The sequence below is a fragment of the Fusarium proliferatum genome, assembly GCF_900067095.1.
Source record: "Fusarium proliferatum ET1 genome assembly, contig: FPRO_scaffold005, whole genome shotgun sequence".
Classification (NCBI taxonomy): domain Eukaryota; kingdom Fungi; phylum Ascomycota; class Sordariomycetes; order Hypocreales; family Nectriaceae; genus Fusarium; species Fusarium proliferatum.
The window spans coordinates 2202824-2219759 of NW_022194794.1; the positions used below are offsets into that span (position 1 = coordinate 2202824).

The 16936-nt window shown below is 48.5% G+C and overlaps 6 protein-coding genes across 6 annotated transcripts; 5 read left to right on the forward strand and 1 right to left on the reverse strand.

Moving 5' to 3' along the window:
* Positions 1 to 1161: 1161 nt before the first annotated feature.
* Positions 1162 to 1549, forward strand: FPRO_10979 (uncharacterized protein; the record flags this gene model as incomplete). The annotated part of the gene is made up of 2 exons (XM_031232001.1): positions 1162 to 1397; positions 1453 to 1549. 2 exons carry the CDS (start codon positions 1162 to 1164, stop codon positions 1547 to 1549), a joined length of 333 nt encoding a protein of 110 aa, XP_031081982.1.
* Positions 1550 to 1745: 196 nt separating this feature from the next.
* FPRO_10980 (uncharacterized protein) lies at positions 1746 to 2925 on the reverse strand (the record flags this gene model as incomplete). Its single annotated transcript, XM_031232002.1, has 2 exons — positions 1746 to 2696; positions 2752 to 2925. The coding sequence occupies 2 exons, from the start codon at positions 2923 to 2925 to the stop codon at positions 1746 to 1748; spliced, it is 1125 nt and encodes a 374-aa protein (XP_031081983.1).
* A 388-nt stretch (positions 2926 to 3313) lies between these two features.
* On the forward strand, positions 3314 to 4281 carry FPRO_10981 (uncharacterized protein; the record flags this gene model as incomplete). The annotated part of the gene is made up of 4 exons (XM_031232003.1): positions 3314 to 3636; positions 3686 to 3918; positions 3974 to 4049; positions 4134 to 4281. The coding sequence occupies 4 exons, from the start codon at positions 3314 to 3316 to the stop codon at positions 4279 to 4281; spliced, it is 780 nt and encodes a 259-aa protein (XP_031081984.1).
* A 5393-nt stretch (positions 4282 to 9674) lies between these two features.
* FPRO_10982 (uncharacterized protein) lies at positions 9675 to 10573 on the forward strand (the record flags this gene model as incomplete). The annotated part of the gene is made up of 2 exons (XM_031232004.1): positions 9675 to 10502; positions 10559 to 10573. The coding sequence occupies 2 exons, from the start codon at positions 9675 to 9677 to the stop codon at positions 10571 to 10573; spliced, it is 843 nt and encodes a 280-aa protein (XP_031081985.1).
* Positions 10574 to 12226: 1653 nt separating this feature from the next.
* On the forward strand, positions 12227 to 14377 carry FPRO_10983 (uncharacterized protein; the record flags this gene model as incomplete). The annotated part of the gene is made up of 2 exons (XM_031232006.1): positions 12227 to 12282; positions 12343 to 14377. 2 exons carry the CDS (start codon positions 12227 to 12229, stop codon positions 14375 to 14377), a joined length of 2091 nt encoding a protein of 696 aa, XP_031081986.1.
* Positions 14378 to 15350: 973 nt separating this feature from the next.
* Positions 15351 to 16638, forward strand: FPRO_10984 (putative DNA repair endonuclease rad2; the record flags this gene model as incomplete). Its single annotated transcript, XM_031232007.1, has 3 exons — positions 15351 to 15449; positions 15500 to 16066; positions 16117 to 16638. The coding sequence occupies 3 exons, from the start codon at positions 15351 to 15353 to the stop codon at positions 16636 to 16638; spliced, it is 1188 nt and encodes a 395-aa protein (XP_031081987.1).
* Between the last annotated feature and the right edge of the window lie 298 nt (positions 16639 to 16936).

The following is a 16936-nucleotide window of genomic DNA, read 5'->3' on the forward strand; positions in this document are numbered from 1 at the left end:
CGTAGTTGTCTCAGTTGCTATCAACGTGTTGTCCTTCTCTAGAACTTTTGACCAACAGCACCTCAAAATCACCGTGCTTTGACTTTCTGGCCCCTGCGTATGCATATGCTCACCTAACATAGGTCTCCAACTGGACCACTCTCAGGCCATCTAAAGTGAAATGTGGATTTGAGGTGTTGAGTGTCGGCCTGCTCAAAGAACTGTTTGTCGTTGGCTCAAATCTATCTTGTTAATGTCCAATAAATAGTCTTCCGACTTCACAGAACTGTGCGTACCTATAAAACTTCTCGTAGACACCAACCTGTCAAATACTTACTTAAAATCGGTTACGTTCACAGTTCAGTTCACTACATATGGCATGCTATTCCTTGTTTCTATTAGGTACAGAGAATGCCGACTTCCGGCGTGCACAGGTGCCAGCACAGCATCTGAACTCCGGAGCTAGGGAAAATCATTACAAGCTTAACCATGCTCCGCCAATCACAGCTTGAGCTAGAGACAAATGAGTAACCTGGGCGCTCGGTACAGGTACCAACACCAGACAACCCCTGCTGATTCTTCACGACTTCAACCAACAGACCTTTAACCAACACATTTGCATGGGTATGGAGTCAGCTTTTGGCAAAGAGGTATCACCCCTATGCATCCGAGTACTTTGGGTTCTTTCATTGTGATCAAGATGATGTCCAAAAAGCTTCATGGACTTGAAGAGTCTTGTCTGAGTTCCCAATACGTTGACTTGGCAAATCTTACGACGCAGCCTCATTATTTCCTTAGAGTGAGTATGCTTAAGCTTATTCTTAGCACGAAAACATTATCTCGAACATACATACGTCGTGCGTGGTGTGAACATGGCCCACTACCTAATCATATCCGCTCTGCTACGCTCGTTTCTTGGCCAAGACCTGTTGTGTCAATGCCCAGGGAAGCATGCTCCTCGTATTCATTGACGAAGCTAGGACGCTTGAACTGACATGAAAGTTCGGTCAGCGATAAATGTCTCGTGAAGACACAGGATCAGGGGCTAAATGGTAATCTGTGTAGTATAAATAGAGGTCCTCTCGCTCTACTAGTTGGCCACATCACTCATCCATCTTCATTCTCGCTTCAAACTCCCCAACTCAACTCCCCATCCCAGACTCTTCACTTCCAACAACGAATATGAAGTTCACCGCTCTTGCCACCGCCATCTTTGCCCTCGGCTTCGGTGCCGAGATGGCTACCGCTGCTGAGTGTTGCCAAATGAAGGTCTGCGATAAGATGAACCTTGGGGGCAACTGCAAGCACGGTTGCTATCCCATCAGGAAGATGGCCAAACTCAACTTGAGTGGACTCACGTCTTCAGTCTCCTCAGCCAAGACTGAGAACAGATGCTTCTGCACCATTGGAAAGGAGGTGTATGTATCACGCAACAGTAAACACCCTTCACCTGGTAGCTAACACTTCGAGTAGTGAATCCTGCATGAAAGTTACCAGCTACGCCAAGGGTACAAATGTCCCTAACCATTGTCTTACCGGCGCCAAGTATGCTTACTGTCAATTCAACTAAACTCAAACCGCCTGGCACAGCTGAGTTCCCGACGCCATGAAGGAAGATATTCGTTCCTTGGATGGAATACTGTGATGCATGTCGCGTAGTAAAGGAGTTCTGGGATTAGTTTCATGCAGTCAACTATAAAGAATGGAATGCAACAACTTGGTATAAGCTTGGATTAAAGAAATAGACCTTATGACTCACCCCTTTCTTATCCATCTAGTTTGTATGCGTGTACTGAACTGAATCTCAACCGATATGCCATTTCGACTCCAACAGGGATAAACAGTATGATAGACACAATCTGTCCAAATCCCCAGTAATTCCCATCGTATTTTTCACCCATGTTCTCCGACATTTGCTCCTGGACGTTTCTAAGTGTGAAGATCACCACCAGCAGTGGTATGGTCAGTCCAACCAACACAAGAAGAGGAAGGACGGCAGCAAGTGGCCTGTCACTGAACCACTTGTTGACACTCTCACGCCAAGAGACCTTGTCTTCTGCTCCTTTGGTAACCTTTGCCTTCTCGTCATGGTCGTAGCATGTGCCAGGTAGACCAGCAAGGAGCCAGAATGTGAAGATGTATGTAATCAGGGAGGCAGTCAATTCTAAGCCATTTAGAGATTTGAAAGTTGTCGATCGCCCAATATTTCTGTACTCTGCGGGAAAGCACATATCCTCAACGACACTCCAGTCTGTAGGCGATACCTCTGAGCCCTTACCCTCACCGATGGGGCTTATGTCAAAGGCATGAATGCACCTCGATAAGAAGGGATAGAATGACAGTGCAACAGTTACACTGAGGAGAAGTAGTCTGGCGTTGTGTTTAATACTGGCTCTCGCGCTGCTTTTCGCTGCTGGCTCCAACAGAGCAACCGGGTACAGAAGCGGCATCATGCTAACGACGGCGACAGATTGGGATATTCGAGCTTCTATAGCGCCCAAGTCCGCAGTGCTGATACCATAGTCTTTGCGAGCAAGTACAGCGATCGTAGCCAGCTGTAGCGCCAGTGCAAAATATGCAGCACAGTCGACAAATGCTTCAAGGCCGGCTTTTGCAACTTCACGCCCATGGCTATTCTTGCCACTTCGCTTGGACATTATGACTGCAAGAGATAGTAGTATGCTCAGTATGATCTCGAGAACATAACCAACAGCAACCTGTTGCGGAATGTCAGTTACAATACATCATGTATGGAGGATCATTGAGACAGACCCCAATTCCAGATATGTCAGGATTTCCTGTGCCATAGATAGCGTTACATATCTCGCTCTTACAATACTCTAGTAAGCTCTTATTAAACTGTGTTTTAGAGTCGAGATCCTGAATGTATTCGCTGAAATCGTTTAGTTTTGTCCATTGCGAGCAATCGGTGCTGAGACTGGACATTTTGACTGAGGCTCGCTGATGATTACGATGAACACGCCGCTGGGATGTTCAATCTCGAAATGCTGAGCAATGTCGCTCACTGACTTCAGCCCGATTTTGTCTCAAATCTTATCAAGACTCGCCCCCCAATAATACTCAGCTGCGGCTGAAGGCGGCGTGTTCTGGGCGCAGCCAAGGTCCAATAGCAACAAATGAAAGGCTCATCAGCGCAGGTAGTCTCGATAGTTCATGCCACTGGCTTGAAATGGACAGACCGAATGCCGAGCCTCGTTGTACAGTGTCGGGTCTCATATAAGGCTCAAGCCTCGAGACATTCTTACCCATCAACAGAGCCGGAAACCGTACCAAGTGTACAGAAGCTCATTCTAATGATACTAGTGCCCTGAGTATGTCGAGATCCATTGTTCTATTCACCGTTGGCTTCAGTCTTGCTGCACTGGTCACTTCACAGATTAGCAGTATTGTGTCTTCAGAAACTTGCGGGTACATCGATGGAGGTAGGGTTGTCATCACGGCGTGCAAGCCATCAACTAATGGGAGACCTTGTCCAGATTTCGATCGTGCAATCGAATGCACGTCTAGATCATGCGGATTCTTGTTCATATGGGGCCACGACAATGCCTATGCTGGATGCTGCGGTTATGAGAGATGTGCAATCGCCACGACATGTATTGAGTCAGGCACAGCACTAAACAGTAATACCATTCAATGGTAGGCTCACTGATGTTGGATTCAGAAGGCTATATTAAAGCAGATACAGCACCGATGGTTCGCTTTCTGCATGTGCAACCTACACATGGCCACAACTCTCAGCAGAAGCATATTTCTGTGCCACGGCAAGGACGACAGTGACAGTCGTTACAGAGACTAGAGACGCAACTTCTAGCAATCCGTTAACCTTCACTGCGGAACCAACAATTGAGCCCTCAAGAACAGACGGAGGAGGTCCTCAACCAACGGACGCCGATAAACCAAACCTCGGGACCGAGTCTGGTCAGTGCATCACTTGATAGAGACTCTCTCGGTATTCTTGTTAACCACAAAGCAGACTTGAGCTCGCGACAAAGGATAGGCGCCGGGGTGGGCTCGGGGCTTGCTGGTGGGCTGATGTTGATATTTTTTGCGTGAGTGTTTAAGCCATTGTTTCCTATGACTGACCGGAAACACGCACGAGTCTGACGCTTGTCTAGAATCTTTGGGTGCTGCAGACAACGCAAAAGGAAGAGTCTGAGGCCACAGGCCGATTCGAAACCCATGCTACAGAAAGATGCTCAAGCGGAAGTCAGCTCAGCTCCCTTGAAACAAGGACCGGTTGGCAATGGCCTCCTTATTGAGAGGGAAGCTGAAATGACATAGCGTTATGCCAGAATGAGCATCGGGTTGGTTGATATACACAGGAGCAGAGGTAAGCATGAGACTAAATGAAGTGAATATGAAGTGAATATGACGATTAGGGAGAATTGGCTGTAGAAAATTGAAATCCACAGAATCGATAGTCTTGTACGGAGTATGTATCATCTCGATATCACGAAATCGTGCCAAGACTCCACAGGGCAATGAGACACAGTGTCTCTGACACTTGTCACCGACTGGTATGACGGAGCTCGTGTTTCCACCGCCACCAGACAAATAATGCAGGGCAGGGAGATAGAACGGGCTGAGGGTGTCCTTGTATTGCGTTGCATTGCTGGCAAAGCCCAGAGATATCCCGTCTTCCCAAGAACAAACCATGATGCTACGAGAGGCTGGAAATGGATGGACTTAGAAGAATATTTCTGATTCTTGGTCATGGTGGCGGCGCAGTTGTCAACTCAATCTCCATTATCACAATCGCGTGCAGGCAGAGACACGAAATTGGAAAGTCGATTGAGGGAGGTGAAAGCGGCCACCAATAGCTGATGAGTTTTTAAGATTGAATCCTCCAAAAATAGCCCCCCAAGACTTATCAGACAATCTCCCATTCTCCAGGCTGGATATAAGACTGGGGATCAACGGGCCGCATACCAGCGAACGGTGACAAATACGCAGCTTGATTATTGATACATAGACTTATGCAGGAAAAGGGGGGGTTATTGTGAGGTTATATCTTCCATGTCGTGTAATAATGCAAGCCGCATGTAAAGATGCATATATGGGTATGCTGGTGGCGGAAAGGGACAATTTGCGTTGGCCTCACTAACCCTAGCGCAGGTCGTTTCCGTATCAGATACTTCGTAGTTCTCAAACATATATCTATCGATTTATACAGATACTCCGAAGTCATATGTCCGCGTTTGTGCCTATGTTCTCTATTCGAAACTAGCAGACGAAAAATCGGCGGCAATGGATGTGACTTTGTATGTCTTCTCTTCCAAATAAAAGACCAGAAAACATCCGACGAGGCACAAAAACGGTCTTGGCGGATGGTTCGGAACGAAAGCCATGTTGAGCCCAGTACCTAGTTAGTTAACGCCTCAATGTCTAAAGAGACTGCAGCCCAATCACTTGAGATTCAGCATTCCCATATAAAGAGGCCATAACGTTTGTGACCAGGACATAAGCTTCACTGTGTCAAATGGTCAATCTAGTCGTCAATGCGACTGCATTTCGTTTTGCTCGAGACAGGACGGACTTATTACGCTCAATGTCGCCTGCAAAAGCCGACAGTCCCGACCGGCTGGAACAATCTTATATTCCGGCTCGGAATATTGAGCGTGGAGCATCAAACCAGAACACCAAGCGTTGAAGTTGCATCGTCAAGGATGCCATGCCAGCGATTACCCAAGATGATTATCCACGGGTCCCTTGATTTAGAACAATCTCCACTGGGTTTTAGCATCGAGTATCCTCGATGCAACGGACGGTCGACACATCTCTTAGCCGCCATGGAGATGGATGACGGGTTAGGGACAAGCCTGTTCATCAGAGATGCATGCCGAGATCAGAGAGGGGCTTGAACGCCTCTTGCTGGCAAAGCCAGAATCTGCCTTGCCAGAAGAGCCCTGAAGCCTGTTTGGAGCTACGTATGATACAGTAAGTTAGGGGCTGCTTGGCGAATCGACCCGCTGCCATGTTCCATGCTTTATTAATCGCGTTAATTGTTGTGCTTTCTTTTCATAGCCGGAGCAGAGTCGAATGCCGCCATTCTTGCGACTTGGCTATTCCATTCGCTGCCTCGATGAGTTTCAGACTTTCATCGTCGATCTCGTGCATTGGTGTTCTAGGACGTATCAATCTCGGAACTCTAGGAGCAAATCGTGTTGCGAATTGCTTATTGCTTCGCGGCCCTTTTATGAAGGAGGTTGATATGACCCACAGGTGACATTTGGCCAAGGGCAGACCGGATGGAAGAGAGAGGCTTTGATATGAACATCGACAAAAGGGGCAAGTCCATAACCGTAGTATGTGATGTAGGAACCAACCCAGAAATGCGAGGATAACCTTATCGGAAGGCTGCACAAAACAGGAATTGTGCATTTTTCTAAGTTGGCATAATCCAAGCTTGCATGGTCCGTGGGCCGAACAAACAACTCAAAATCGGTGGAGTTGTGATCGATTCAGCTGAAAGTGTCTTTTTGAACAAGTTCGATTTACATTCGAGACTCCGAGGTTGCAAATTTTCTCTTCTGTGGCAGCGTCTGGTTCATTCTTTCCACACAATAGTACCTATTCTTGGTTTCGGCTTACAGAAGCTAGTCAACAAATCTTCGGTTTCGCTTCGACGGCTTGGCTATATCGAGTGGTAGCAGACGCCGTCTCCATTTGCTGTTTCAATCGGTAGCCGCTGATTTCTCCTGTCGCAATGCTTGCAGTGAGAATCATATTCGTTCCGTTTCTCAATAGTTCAAAATACCGCAACGAATATACTTAGATGTGACGGCTTAGATTCATCCTTGTAGGTATTCCATTAGACTGTGCAGGACCAGATACCGAGACACTGGTTATTGTTGGTTGGGCGAGGCAAGTCACGATCGTATTAATGCAGGTCCAATGACACAAGTCCGCTAGTCGAAAGAAGATAGTCGCTGTATGCGATATCCTTTGACTCAAGTCAAGCATATCAACTGCCTTGAAGCCATCATGCCTTGCTCTCGACTCCGACTGTTATGGTGGGGACTTTGATGCACCGAAATGACCGCTGACTTATCTGTGATCTGTTATTTTGAGAGAAGCTATTCCCTGATTTGGAGCTCCCATCACTCGATCGCACCGTAGTATACGGAGTAGGTCTATTAAGCGCCTTCCAGGAATAACTTGCAGGTCGTATTCTGACTGGACCGTCAAAGTTCAGCAACAAGCCTCACGAGACACGTGGACCGATACGGTGGTGACCACAGGTAATTAGCTGACGCGCACCTCCTGTGGACAGTGAGTTAACCCACTCAGGAAGCGCACAATACTTGGACAGATTTTGCACAAAATGTGATTAGACTTATGAAAGCTTCCAGACCAAATACCAAGCTGCGTGTTGCCGCGGGGGTGCATTGACATGCAAATGAATGTTGGAAGCCCCCCACTTAGAGGTGGATTGTTGTCAGCTTCGATCAACTCAATCGCTAGAAGCCTGTCTAGCATCGATGAGCGTAGTCTATTTCTTGGCAGGACGGGTAGAATGAACAAGTCCCTCATAGTGTTGTTCATGGGCTTCGAGATGGCGTCCTCAACAAACGGTTGGCGTTACCATTTCAAAGGAAAATGTGTGAGTAATAAGTGCCGTGGTTAAAATGGGTAAATTCTTGAACAGCCATGGTGCCTCAAAAGCAGGCCGAGCATGGCCAAGATCTGCGGTATAAAGTCCATTTTAGGAAGATGGAGGGTGAGATACGTACTGGACTATGCCGTTCCTGAATATCATCCACAAATTGCGTGAACCATACGGGAGTAGGGTTTGCACCTGTTTGAAAAGCCGATAATGCAAATCAAACGCCAAAAGTTCGCGGCCATGGATGTTTAAGCAGTCGATGTTCACTGACGGTGCGGTCCAGAATCGAGAGGGATAGGTCCCTCATGGATTCGGAGCCGGTGTCAAGCTCTCTTTTAGAAATAAAATAGAAATTATCATAAAACGCGTGTTCCAATGGTGGTAGCACATTCCATATCTCAGGTTAAAACCCAGGCATTGGATTGGATGAGGTGGCTTACCCGCGGGCGGGTTCAGCGGTCGTAGCGGTCACAGCGCCTCTGGTGGTCCCCTGGTATATGCCCGGAGTGCAACGTCGCAGGGGCGTGTAATTGTTCAGGGGGTTGAATTTGATGAAATCCAGGAGAAGGTTGGAAGGAGTGGTGGGGTTTGAGAAACTGGACTTTCGTGCGAGCAATAAGGTACCGAGATGGTGCTCAGGAACGAGGCATGAATGAAATCAAAGACTTTTCTTCTTCGAAGGGGCCGAGCTTGATAAAGTCGCTCATGCTCACGATCGAGTGTGTTGATGGTGGCTGATGACCTCTGTTCCTCCGAATCTTGCAACTCGATACTCCGTGGTTGACACATAGCATCTTCGCGCCAGGTCACAAAATAACCATAGTTGTCATCCTCTGGTCTTACTGCGGTTTTATCTGAATCTGTGCATCTTCCGTCGAAGTTGGAAGATGTTTCCGTGATGGTGTGGTTTCGAGTTTGTGTCGTGTAACTCAGGTCTCAAAGGAAGGGACAGGTCCGTGTGTATAATCCAAATGTGGTTAGTGTGGCGACAGTGTGCACTATATTATTCAAGGTTTGTGCAACTGACCGAGACTGCACAAAACGGGCAAAAATTGCGCCGTTAGTTGTTGGACTAACGGCCGTATTCAATGAGAACTGTGGGCCTTCAGACTTCTGCCTTGAGGAAAAGAGTTCGGGTGAACAACATCGGGTGGTTTAGCGGTTGATAGCGGGCTGTCCGTCAAGATTTGAGCTTATACTATGCATGATTTTGTGCAAAAGGAGAAGCCAGGCCTTCCCAGTTTATCCACCTGCTACCAGAAGACGATCCCAAAATGGTGGCCGGTTCCCTGCTAAATCCCTGACAGTGTCTCCACTAAATGGCAAGTGCCCCTGCACCCCCTGGTCCTTTGTCTCGCCAGCTCGTGCAGTTACTGGCTGGTGCACTGAGGGTCCTCGTCTTGCTTGGCTTTTGGCTCTGGATCTCCCCTTCGCTGAGCGTCTGGTCCCTTTCCTTTTCCCGTGCCTTCTGACTCGCTTCGCTTCGCTACCTTTCCTCTCCTGCTCATCTCACTTCCATCTCGTCTTTCAACAAAACAAGCCACTACCTCCGGCCGCTCGCTCGTTCCAGTCCCTCTTTCATCTCCCCCCACACTTTCAAAGCGTTTGTTCTTCTCTCATCTGTGAAGCGTTTATCGTGGTCATCACCATCACGACCAGCGTCACCTTTTCATCGTCGAGTCTTTTTTTCCTTTGCTCGCGGCCATCCAATCTTGATCTTCCTTTGTTCGACCGCCTCACAGCAGTTCTTCCACGGCCACGTACGCGATTGATACCCAGGACTCCCTTCATCACCGTCAACTCTTGACAACTCGACGGCACTGCTGGACCAAGCCATCCACCCTCAGTGGCCTTGTTCACTTTGAATAAAGGGTCCATCGTGTTGCCGCCTCTGCCCACGACGACAAGGACGACTCAATTTGATCTATTGTTTGAAGGAGTGACCATACGATCTGACTCAACTCGACTCCAGTTGATCTGATTCGAGGTTTGCATCGACGATCGACATATCATACTCATATTCTCTTTCTACACTTTCGCTCAAAATTTCGATATACAAACGATCATCATGAAAACCTCAACACTCATGACAATGGTCCTTGCGGCTGCCACTAACTTCATGGTCCATGCCGCAACAGTGAGCAATGATCCTGTCGTGGAACCTGTCCTCAACCAGATGACCTCTCAAGGCTGCTGGAAGTCGAATGGCAACTTGACAGTCGGTTACGAAGGAGTGAAGACAACAAGTGGTTGGTGCTGGGATATTTGCAAGAAGAAGAGCGCCAAGGTTTTCAGTGTCCAAGCATCCAAGTGCTACTGTGGCGACGTTTATCCCAAGGAAGGTGATCAAGTTGACGACGACAAATGCAACTGGCCATGCCCTGGCTACGGCAAAGCGGCTTGTGGTGCTCTGAAGAATTACTGGTCAGTCTACAACTCAGGCGAAGACCTTGCGCCCGACAATTATGTGCCAGAAGAAACGACGACAAGTGCTGCCCCTTCTTCCACCAAGGCTGCGGAGACTACTGCCGCAGAGGAGTCTTCTCCTGCAACAGGAACTCAGGACGCCGCTACTACTTCAGAAGCCGCTTCAGATGATAAGAAAGATGGCCCCAACGTGGCCGCTATTGCCGCCGGCGTGGTTGTCGGCGTGGTAGTCATTGCTGCTATCGGGGGTGGTGCTATTTTCTTCGTTCGTCGCCGACGCAATGCTGAGATAGAGGAGGAGCACCGTCGGAACGCGGCTGTAAATGCTTTCATCAACGGCTCCAAGCCCCCTGGCAGCAGCGGTAGCATCTCTATGACTGATTCGCGCCTTGACCCAGTCATGGCTCACCGACGACTCAGTGACGGCAGCATCGCCGATAACCAAGATTACTCTCGAAGAATTCTACGGGTAAGTTAACGGGATGAAAATTGCTGTAAAACGTCTGTTTGCTAATACATATTTAGGTCACCAACGCATGAACGAGTGTCCGGTCTGGGATCTTCAAAGCCAATTACTTCTCAATCATTATTTCACAATCGGCATTTACGGCGTTTTCGGGATGATAGCTCATGTGTATTTGCCAATCGATCACTCCCGACGATCTGGCGGCGTTTGACTCTTTTCTGGGCGTAGGACTAGACATTTCTTCTACTATTTGCGTCTGCGGAATTACGACTGGATTTGATCAATCACGCTCCACGGCACACCGGCTTCACCTACGCCATCCACTCATTGCCTCCTTTTTCACAACTAAGCCTTTAACGAAACGACTGGAGAAGATGGGAATAATACCGCAAGTGCCCTTTTTAGATGCCATCTTTCCCTGGATCCGTTTCACTATGGATGTCGTCTTTGTGTAAGGGTATTTCAAGCGGCAATCATACCCGCGTGTAATCTGCACGTCTGTTTTCTTTTCTTCATGACTGGGAGTCCTATGTCTCCTGTGTACAAATTCTCCCTCTATTTGTTGAGTAGGGCAGAGTCAGATCTAAAAAAGTAAGGGGGCGAGAAGTCCTCTCGGGATATTGGTCAGGGTGCGATGGAGCGAGTTGTCACGTAGATACAATGGAACGCGTGAGATGTGCCAACCTCGTGGGGGAGATATCACGATTGGGAGGTTGGCGGATAGTGCGGGATATCCTATCGTCGCTTTATTTACTTTTTTACTTGACCGTTATCTTTTCCCTATCATTGACCGATGATCGTGGTGGTCATGGTGTCGCCTGTGTGTAGGGTTGTGCATAGTCATATACCACTACGTAGGACTTGAGATGCTGGTTCATTGACTGAGTCTTTCCCTTGATATCACTGTTGAGGTAAGCTATTGTTTTAGGTTTATACATATACCCTGGGCAAGCTGTTGGGCGCCATTTGTCTGCATTGTGTGATAGTGGTGAATGTGGTTTTGTATTGGTACTGGCTCTCGACGGGCCATGTAGCTAGGAAGATAGGTAATTTCCTCCCTGATTGCCTCACTTGTAGGACACTTCGTCTTCACGATGCATATACTCAAAGAGATACCCGTTCAGTTGGGTTCAGTCCCGATGCCCGATCTGAAATTTTGCAGGTATTCGGGTAAGGTGCTACAGACTCTTATAATACCCCAAAAGTCTTTATTTGTGTTCCAATTAATGTTGCAATGCCGTGTTGAGCATCCTAGGTTGTTATCTGTAATAACTAATTGATACGTTCCACTCATTGAGGCTCACATAAGTGAATGAGAGGTATGAGACGACAGCATGACCTCTATGAAACAGCCGGAAATTACTCTCGCTTTAAAACAAATGGCCTCTGCCACGGTAAAAAGGACAACCAAAAAAACCGACCGAAAGTGACAATATGAGGGTCAAACTTGAAGACCATCAAAGTCTACTTAGGGTAGGTAGCTAGGTCTCGGGCGAGTAAGCTTAGGGGATACCACGTGACCATGGAAGCTCGAGCTTGGCGCGATGCTTGTCGCGTTGGAAAAGTTCCCAGTCTGCAAACATCAACCAACGGCGAACAAACAAAACAATTCGCACACTGCATACACAACGAGAACCGACCCAAATTCCCGAATATCCACCCATAAACCTACAGACAAGAACAAATATCAGTCCTTACAGGGCTTACTGCCCGAGCTCAAACTCAACATGAGCTCCATCCCAGCTCCTCGAATTCGTCGCACGGCGCAAAACACACAATTCACGTAGGTGAACCTCGTTTTCGACCGATATTCGGCTCAAAGAACGCCTTCTCATTTTTATAGATATAACCTTTCGCGACGGGTAAACGATGTTCAAACCTATCCAGTTTACTCTCCACAAGGAGCGACCATCCTCATATACGGACACGAAAACGGTGTAACGATCGCATGGCGAGGAGGCAAGCGATTCAAGGCTGCGAAGAAGGCCCCGCCTAAACTCGAAAAGCAGAATGGAAACACAGACGACTCCATTATGATCATCGACTCGGACGACGACGAACCACCAGCCAAGTCCAAAACAGCATCTCATTACGAAGACAAACCACAGTTTGAAGATGAGCTTGAGGATACTCCCTTTCCAGAGATCGTCCAGACACTGGACCTGGCACTTGGAACAGCGGTCTTGAAAGTTGCGGTCATGCCCATGACCCCAACACCAGCACATGATGCTGCATGGGGAGGTGCTAAAGTCCTGACGGAAAAGATGGTATTCGCTGTGTCTTGCGTAACCAACGACATCTACGTCATTACACTTCCTCTTACTCCCCCATCACCAGAGAGCAAGGCAAGATCAGAGCTCAGGAGCGATCTGCTGGCAGGCGAGGCTGGATCCGGAGCCTGGGGAGAGTCGCTCATCCTGCTTGGTGGCCAGAACAGACACAGCGAGGGCATTGCCATCAACCTCATCATGCCCATTGTCACAGAGCGGCCTGGTACAAAACCCAGGGCCGTTGTTGCCTCGCACTGCAGAGAGGCTTCTGGTGTACTCCGGTTATGGGATGTACCGCTAGATGCTAGTGATAAACCTGCCAGTCCTGTCGAGTCTTTCCAGACCGAGTATTTGCCCAACCCTCTGACAAGCATATCATTCAACTCTACACATACGACACAGCTGCTTGCTGTCTCAGCCCTGCAGGGCGTTCGGGTCTACGACTTTGCGCGACCCTCTTTCACCGCCACAGATGCCACAGGGCCTTTCCCTCTCCAGGGCTCGTGGCTTCTCTCCATGTATCAGCCCTTTTCTCGCCCTTCATCGACAAGGAAACCAATTATCGACGCTGCTTGGATAGCACACGGTCGCGCCATATTAGTCCTTCTTGCCGATGGCGTGTGGGGTATCTGGGACGTTGATGGCGCCAGTCCTACTGCACCAGGCGCTGTTCTCTCAAATAAACTGCAGCCTGGAGTCAAGGGAGCCGCCTTGACGACCTTCAGCGTTTCTGGTTACGTGGAGGGGACAAGCTCACTTAGGAGTGTGACAACACAGAACAAGGAGCACAGCACTGGAGACTTCGCCCCTATGACACCGCACACTCGACGACAGGCTACTGCATCCCTGAGCTCTGCTATCACACTTGACCGCCTGGCTACTATCCGAGGTGGCATCAAAGTGTTGTCTCTGCCATCAAGTGGTAGTGCCATTCAAGATGAGACCGTGGTTCTGTGGATCGGTGGTCTCGAGCATGTATGCGTCATCCCTGGAGTCACACGCTTCTGGGATTCTCAACTCCGAAGGGCTGCTGGAACAGGTGGAGATATTTTCAGTGGAGCCCAACCGGTCAAGATGATCAAGCTCATGGATTTGGCAACTGGCCTGCTGGGTGAGAGATGTTGCGGAGTTGGTCTATTGATAGAGCCTGATCACAGTATTATTGCACAAGATGGTGGTCTCCCTGCCGATGTTATTGTTCTCGGCGAGTCCAGGATTGTTGTTGTTCGAGAAGGAGAGGGCGGACCCGGCAAGATTGTGGGTGCCGTGGCAAACTCAAGAAAACGACGCCTGTTTTCAAAGGGAGACAAGTCAGACGCTATCATCGTGCACGGCAGGGAAAACCGACCAGCCAAGTCTTTGTTCAACCTGAGCACTGTCAAGCCGGGTACCTTACGACTTCGATCTGCCTCTGGAAACTACGATGAAGACGCAGACACTACTCTGCAGCCACCGCGCCGAACCGTTGGCTTTGACTTTATGGACACACTCGAAGCAGCAGCAGACGATACGCAAGACTTTACGAGACGGAACGTGGAGTTTGAGATGTTGGATATCATGGAGATCGACAAGACACTGGACAACATGGATGGCCAAGGAAGGACATGAGGCTGTCTCATGGATGTATAGTTGAGATCGAGGGACTGACCTTTGCGAGTAGATGTCGAGAACGATACAATGTAGATGCCGGGGACGATTTGTACGATACCCCCACGACATACGAGGTGCCCCTTTGCTCATCTTTCATGACAAACGCTTGACAAGATGTGAACATGTGAAACCAGATCCTTTTCTACGTGACATGTTCCGCACGGCCAGGTGGAGCGCAAGGAGAGACCCATCCTTGACTGCTCTGTATTCCGAGCGGTATATTAAGATAAAGTACTTTTGTGCTTGGCCGACGATTCAGAGGAGGGCTGGAAGAGGTTCAGTGCCTTGAGCATTATTCTAGCTTTCAGGATGCATCCTGCTATCTGCTGCCTGATGGGTTCTTCGGAGTACCTGAGGCTTGCCTTGAGGACAGTGTAGAACTTCTGAGGACAGCGGGGAATGTGGTAACCTAAGCTGGATATTTGAACGTCGATACATTTGTCTCTGCCCCCGATGCATCATCTATTGTGACAAAGTGGTAGTCCCAAGCAGGGCTGGCTGTAGTTATGGACACCTAGAGAATATATTGAATTAACTAGGAACATTGGAAGAACAGAATACCAACAGCATCTGAAACACTGGCCTTTTCCACATCCAGCGTGATGATAGTCACATTAATTACAAAGTCTCTTTGTCCATCCATTACATAATGTTACAGTGAAGCTTCAAGCAGCTCTGAAGCATTATGTATTAGTCCAATCGCGTTGTGGGGTCAATTAAGATCCCTGTAGTTTCCCTCGCGACAGGCGCGTCATGACGTCCCACACGCGTAAAGTCCCTTCTTCTTTCACGTTTCGTTTGCGCCTCCATCTCTTTTTTTTTTTCTCATTGATCAAGTATTCTCGCTTTTCTACTTGTCACTTGGATTTGACTTCATTTCAAATCTTACTTCTACAACTTAACCCTAGAGTACCAGAGGACAAGTGCAAAAATGGGTATTAAACAACTCTTTTCGATCATCAAGGAGGAAGCTCCAGATTCGATCAAGGAGGGTGAGATCAAGAACCAGTTCGGCCGGAAGGTCGCTATTGTAAGCTCACTACGATATTCAATACGAAGAGTAATTACTTATGATATTAGGATGCTTCAATGAGTATCTACAGTTTCCTCATCGCCGTACGATCCGAAGGCCAACAGCTCATGAACGAGAGCGGCGAGACAACATCGCATCTCATGGGCATGTTCTACCGTACTCTGCGCATGGTAGACAACGGAATCAAGCCCCTCTACGTTTTCGATGGTGCACCGCCTAAACTCAAGTCTGGCGAGTTGGCCAAGCGTTTCCAACGCAAGCAGGAAGCTACCGAAGGCCTTGAGGAGGCTAAGGAGACTGGTACAGCTGAAGACATCGAGAAATTTTCGCGGCGAACTGTTCGTGTCACCCGAGAGCACAATACCGAATGCCAGCGACTATTGAAGCTCATGGGCATTCCTTACATCATTGCACCTACTGAGGCTGAGGCCCAGTGTGCTGTCTTGGCCCAGGCTGGCAAGGTGTATGCGGCCGCCAGTGAAGATATGGACACTCTTTGCTTCAACGCACCCATTTTGCTGCGCCATCTTACCTTCAGCGAACAGCGCAAGGAGCCTATTCAGGAGATTCACCTGGAGAAGGTCCTCGAGGGCCTTAACATGGAGAGGAAGCAGGTATGTTGCGACACCCAGATTGGTTGATACATTGGACTAACATCGTATAGTTTGTGGATCTTTGTATCCTGCTCGGCTGCGATTACCTCGACCCAATTCCCAAGGTCGGCCCCAGCACTGCCCTGAAGCTGATCCGTGAGCATGGTTCATTGGAGAAAGTTGTTGAGGCGATTGAGAAAGATCCCAAGAAGAAGTATACCATTCCTGAGGACTGGCCCTATAAGGATGCTCGGGATCTATTTTTCGAGCCTGATGTGCGACAAGCCGACCACCCTGACTGCGATTTCAAATGGGAGAAGCCCGACATGGAAGGCCTTGTTCAGTTTCTCGTCACGGAGAAGGGTTTCTCGGAGGATCGCGTCCGCAGTGGAGGTGCCCGACTGGAGAAGAATCTCAAGAGCTCTCAACAAGCTCGACTTGAGGGTTTCTTTAAACCAGTTCCCAAGACTGATGCTGAGAAGGCAGCACACAAGCGAAAGCTGGATGAGAAGAATGAAGAGAAGCGAAAGAAGGCCAAGCAGGAGAAAAAGGACAAGGCAGCTTCTAAAGCCAAGCCTCGAGGTACCAAGTGAGGATACATGGCATTGCAGTGAGACAAGGATCGGATATGGAAAAGGGCTAGCTACATGCTGGGATCGGGAACGGAGTTTTTGGCGTTGTGGAGTGGTATATACCACCTGGAGGCTTTATCAGGTGGGCATTGAAAGCACTACGACGATTTTTTGATAGAAACAATCTAGAGTCCACATCAACGAACGGCCTCAAGGGGAAAGCCCTGAAGCAGGGGAGTTAAAGGACTCCTTAGGTTATGCTAAATTGACTTGAACATTTCTGTTACTCAAGATTGACATCTTCTCTCACCTCTCCTAC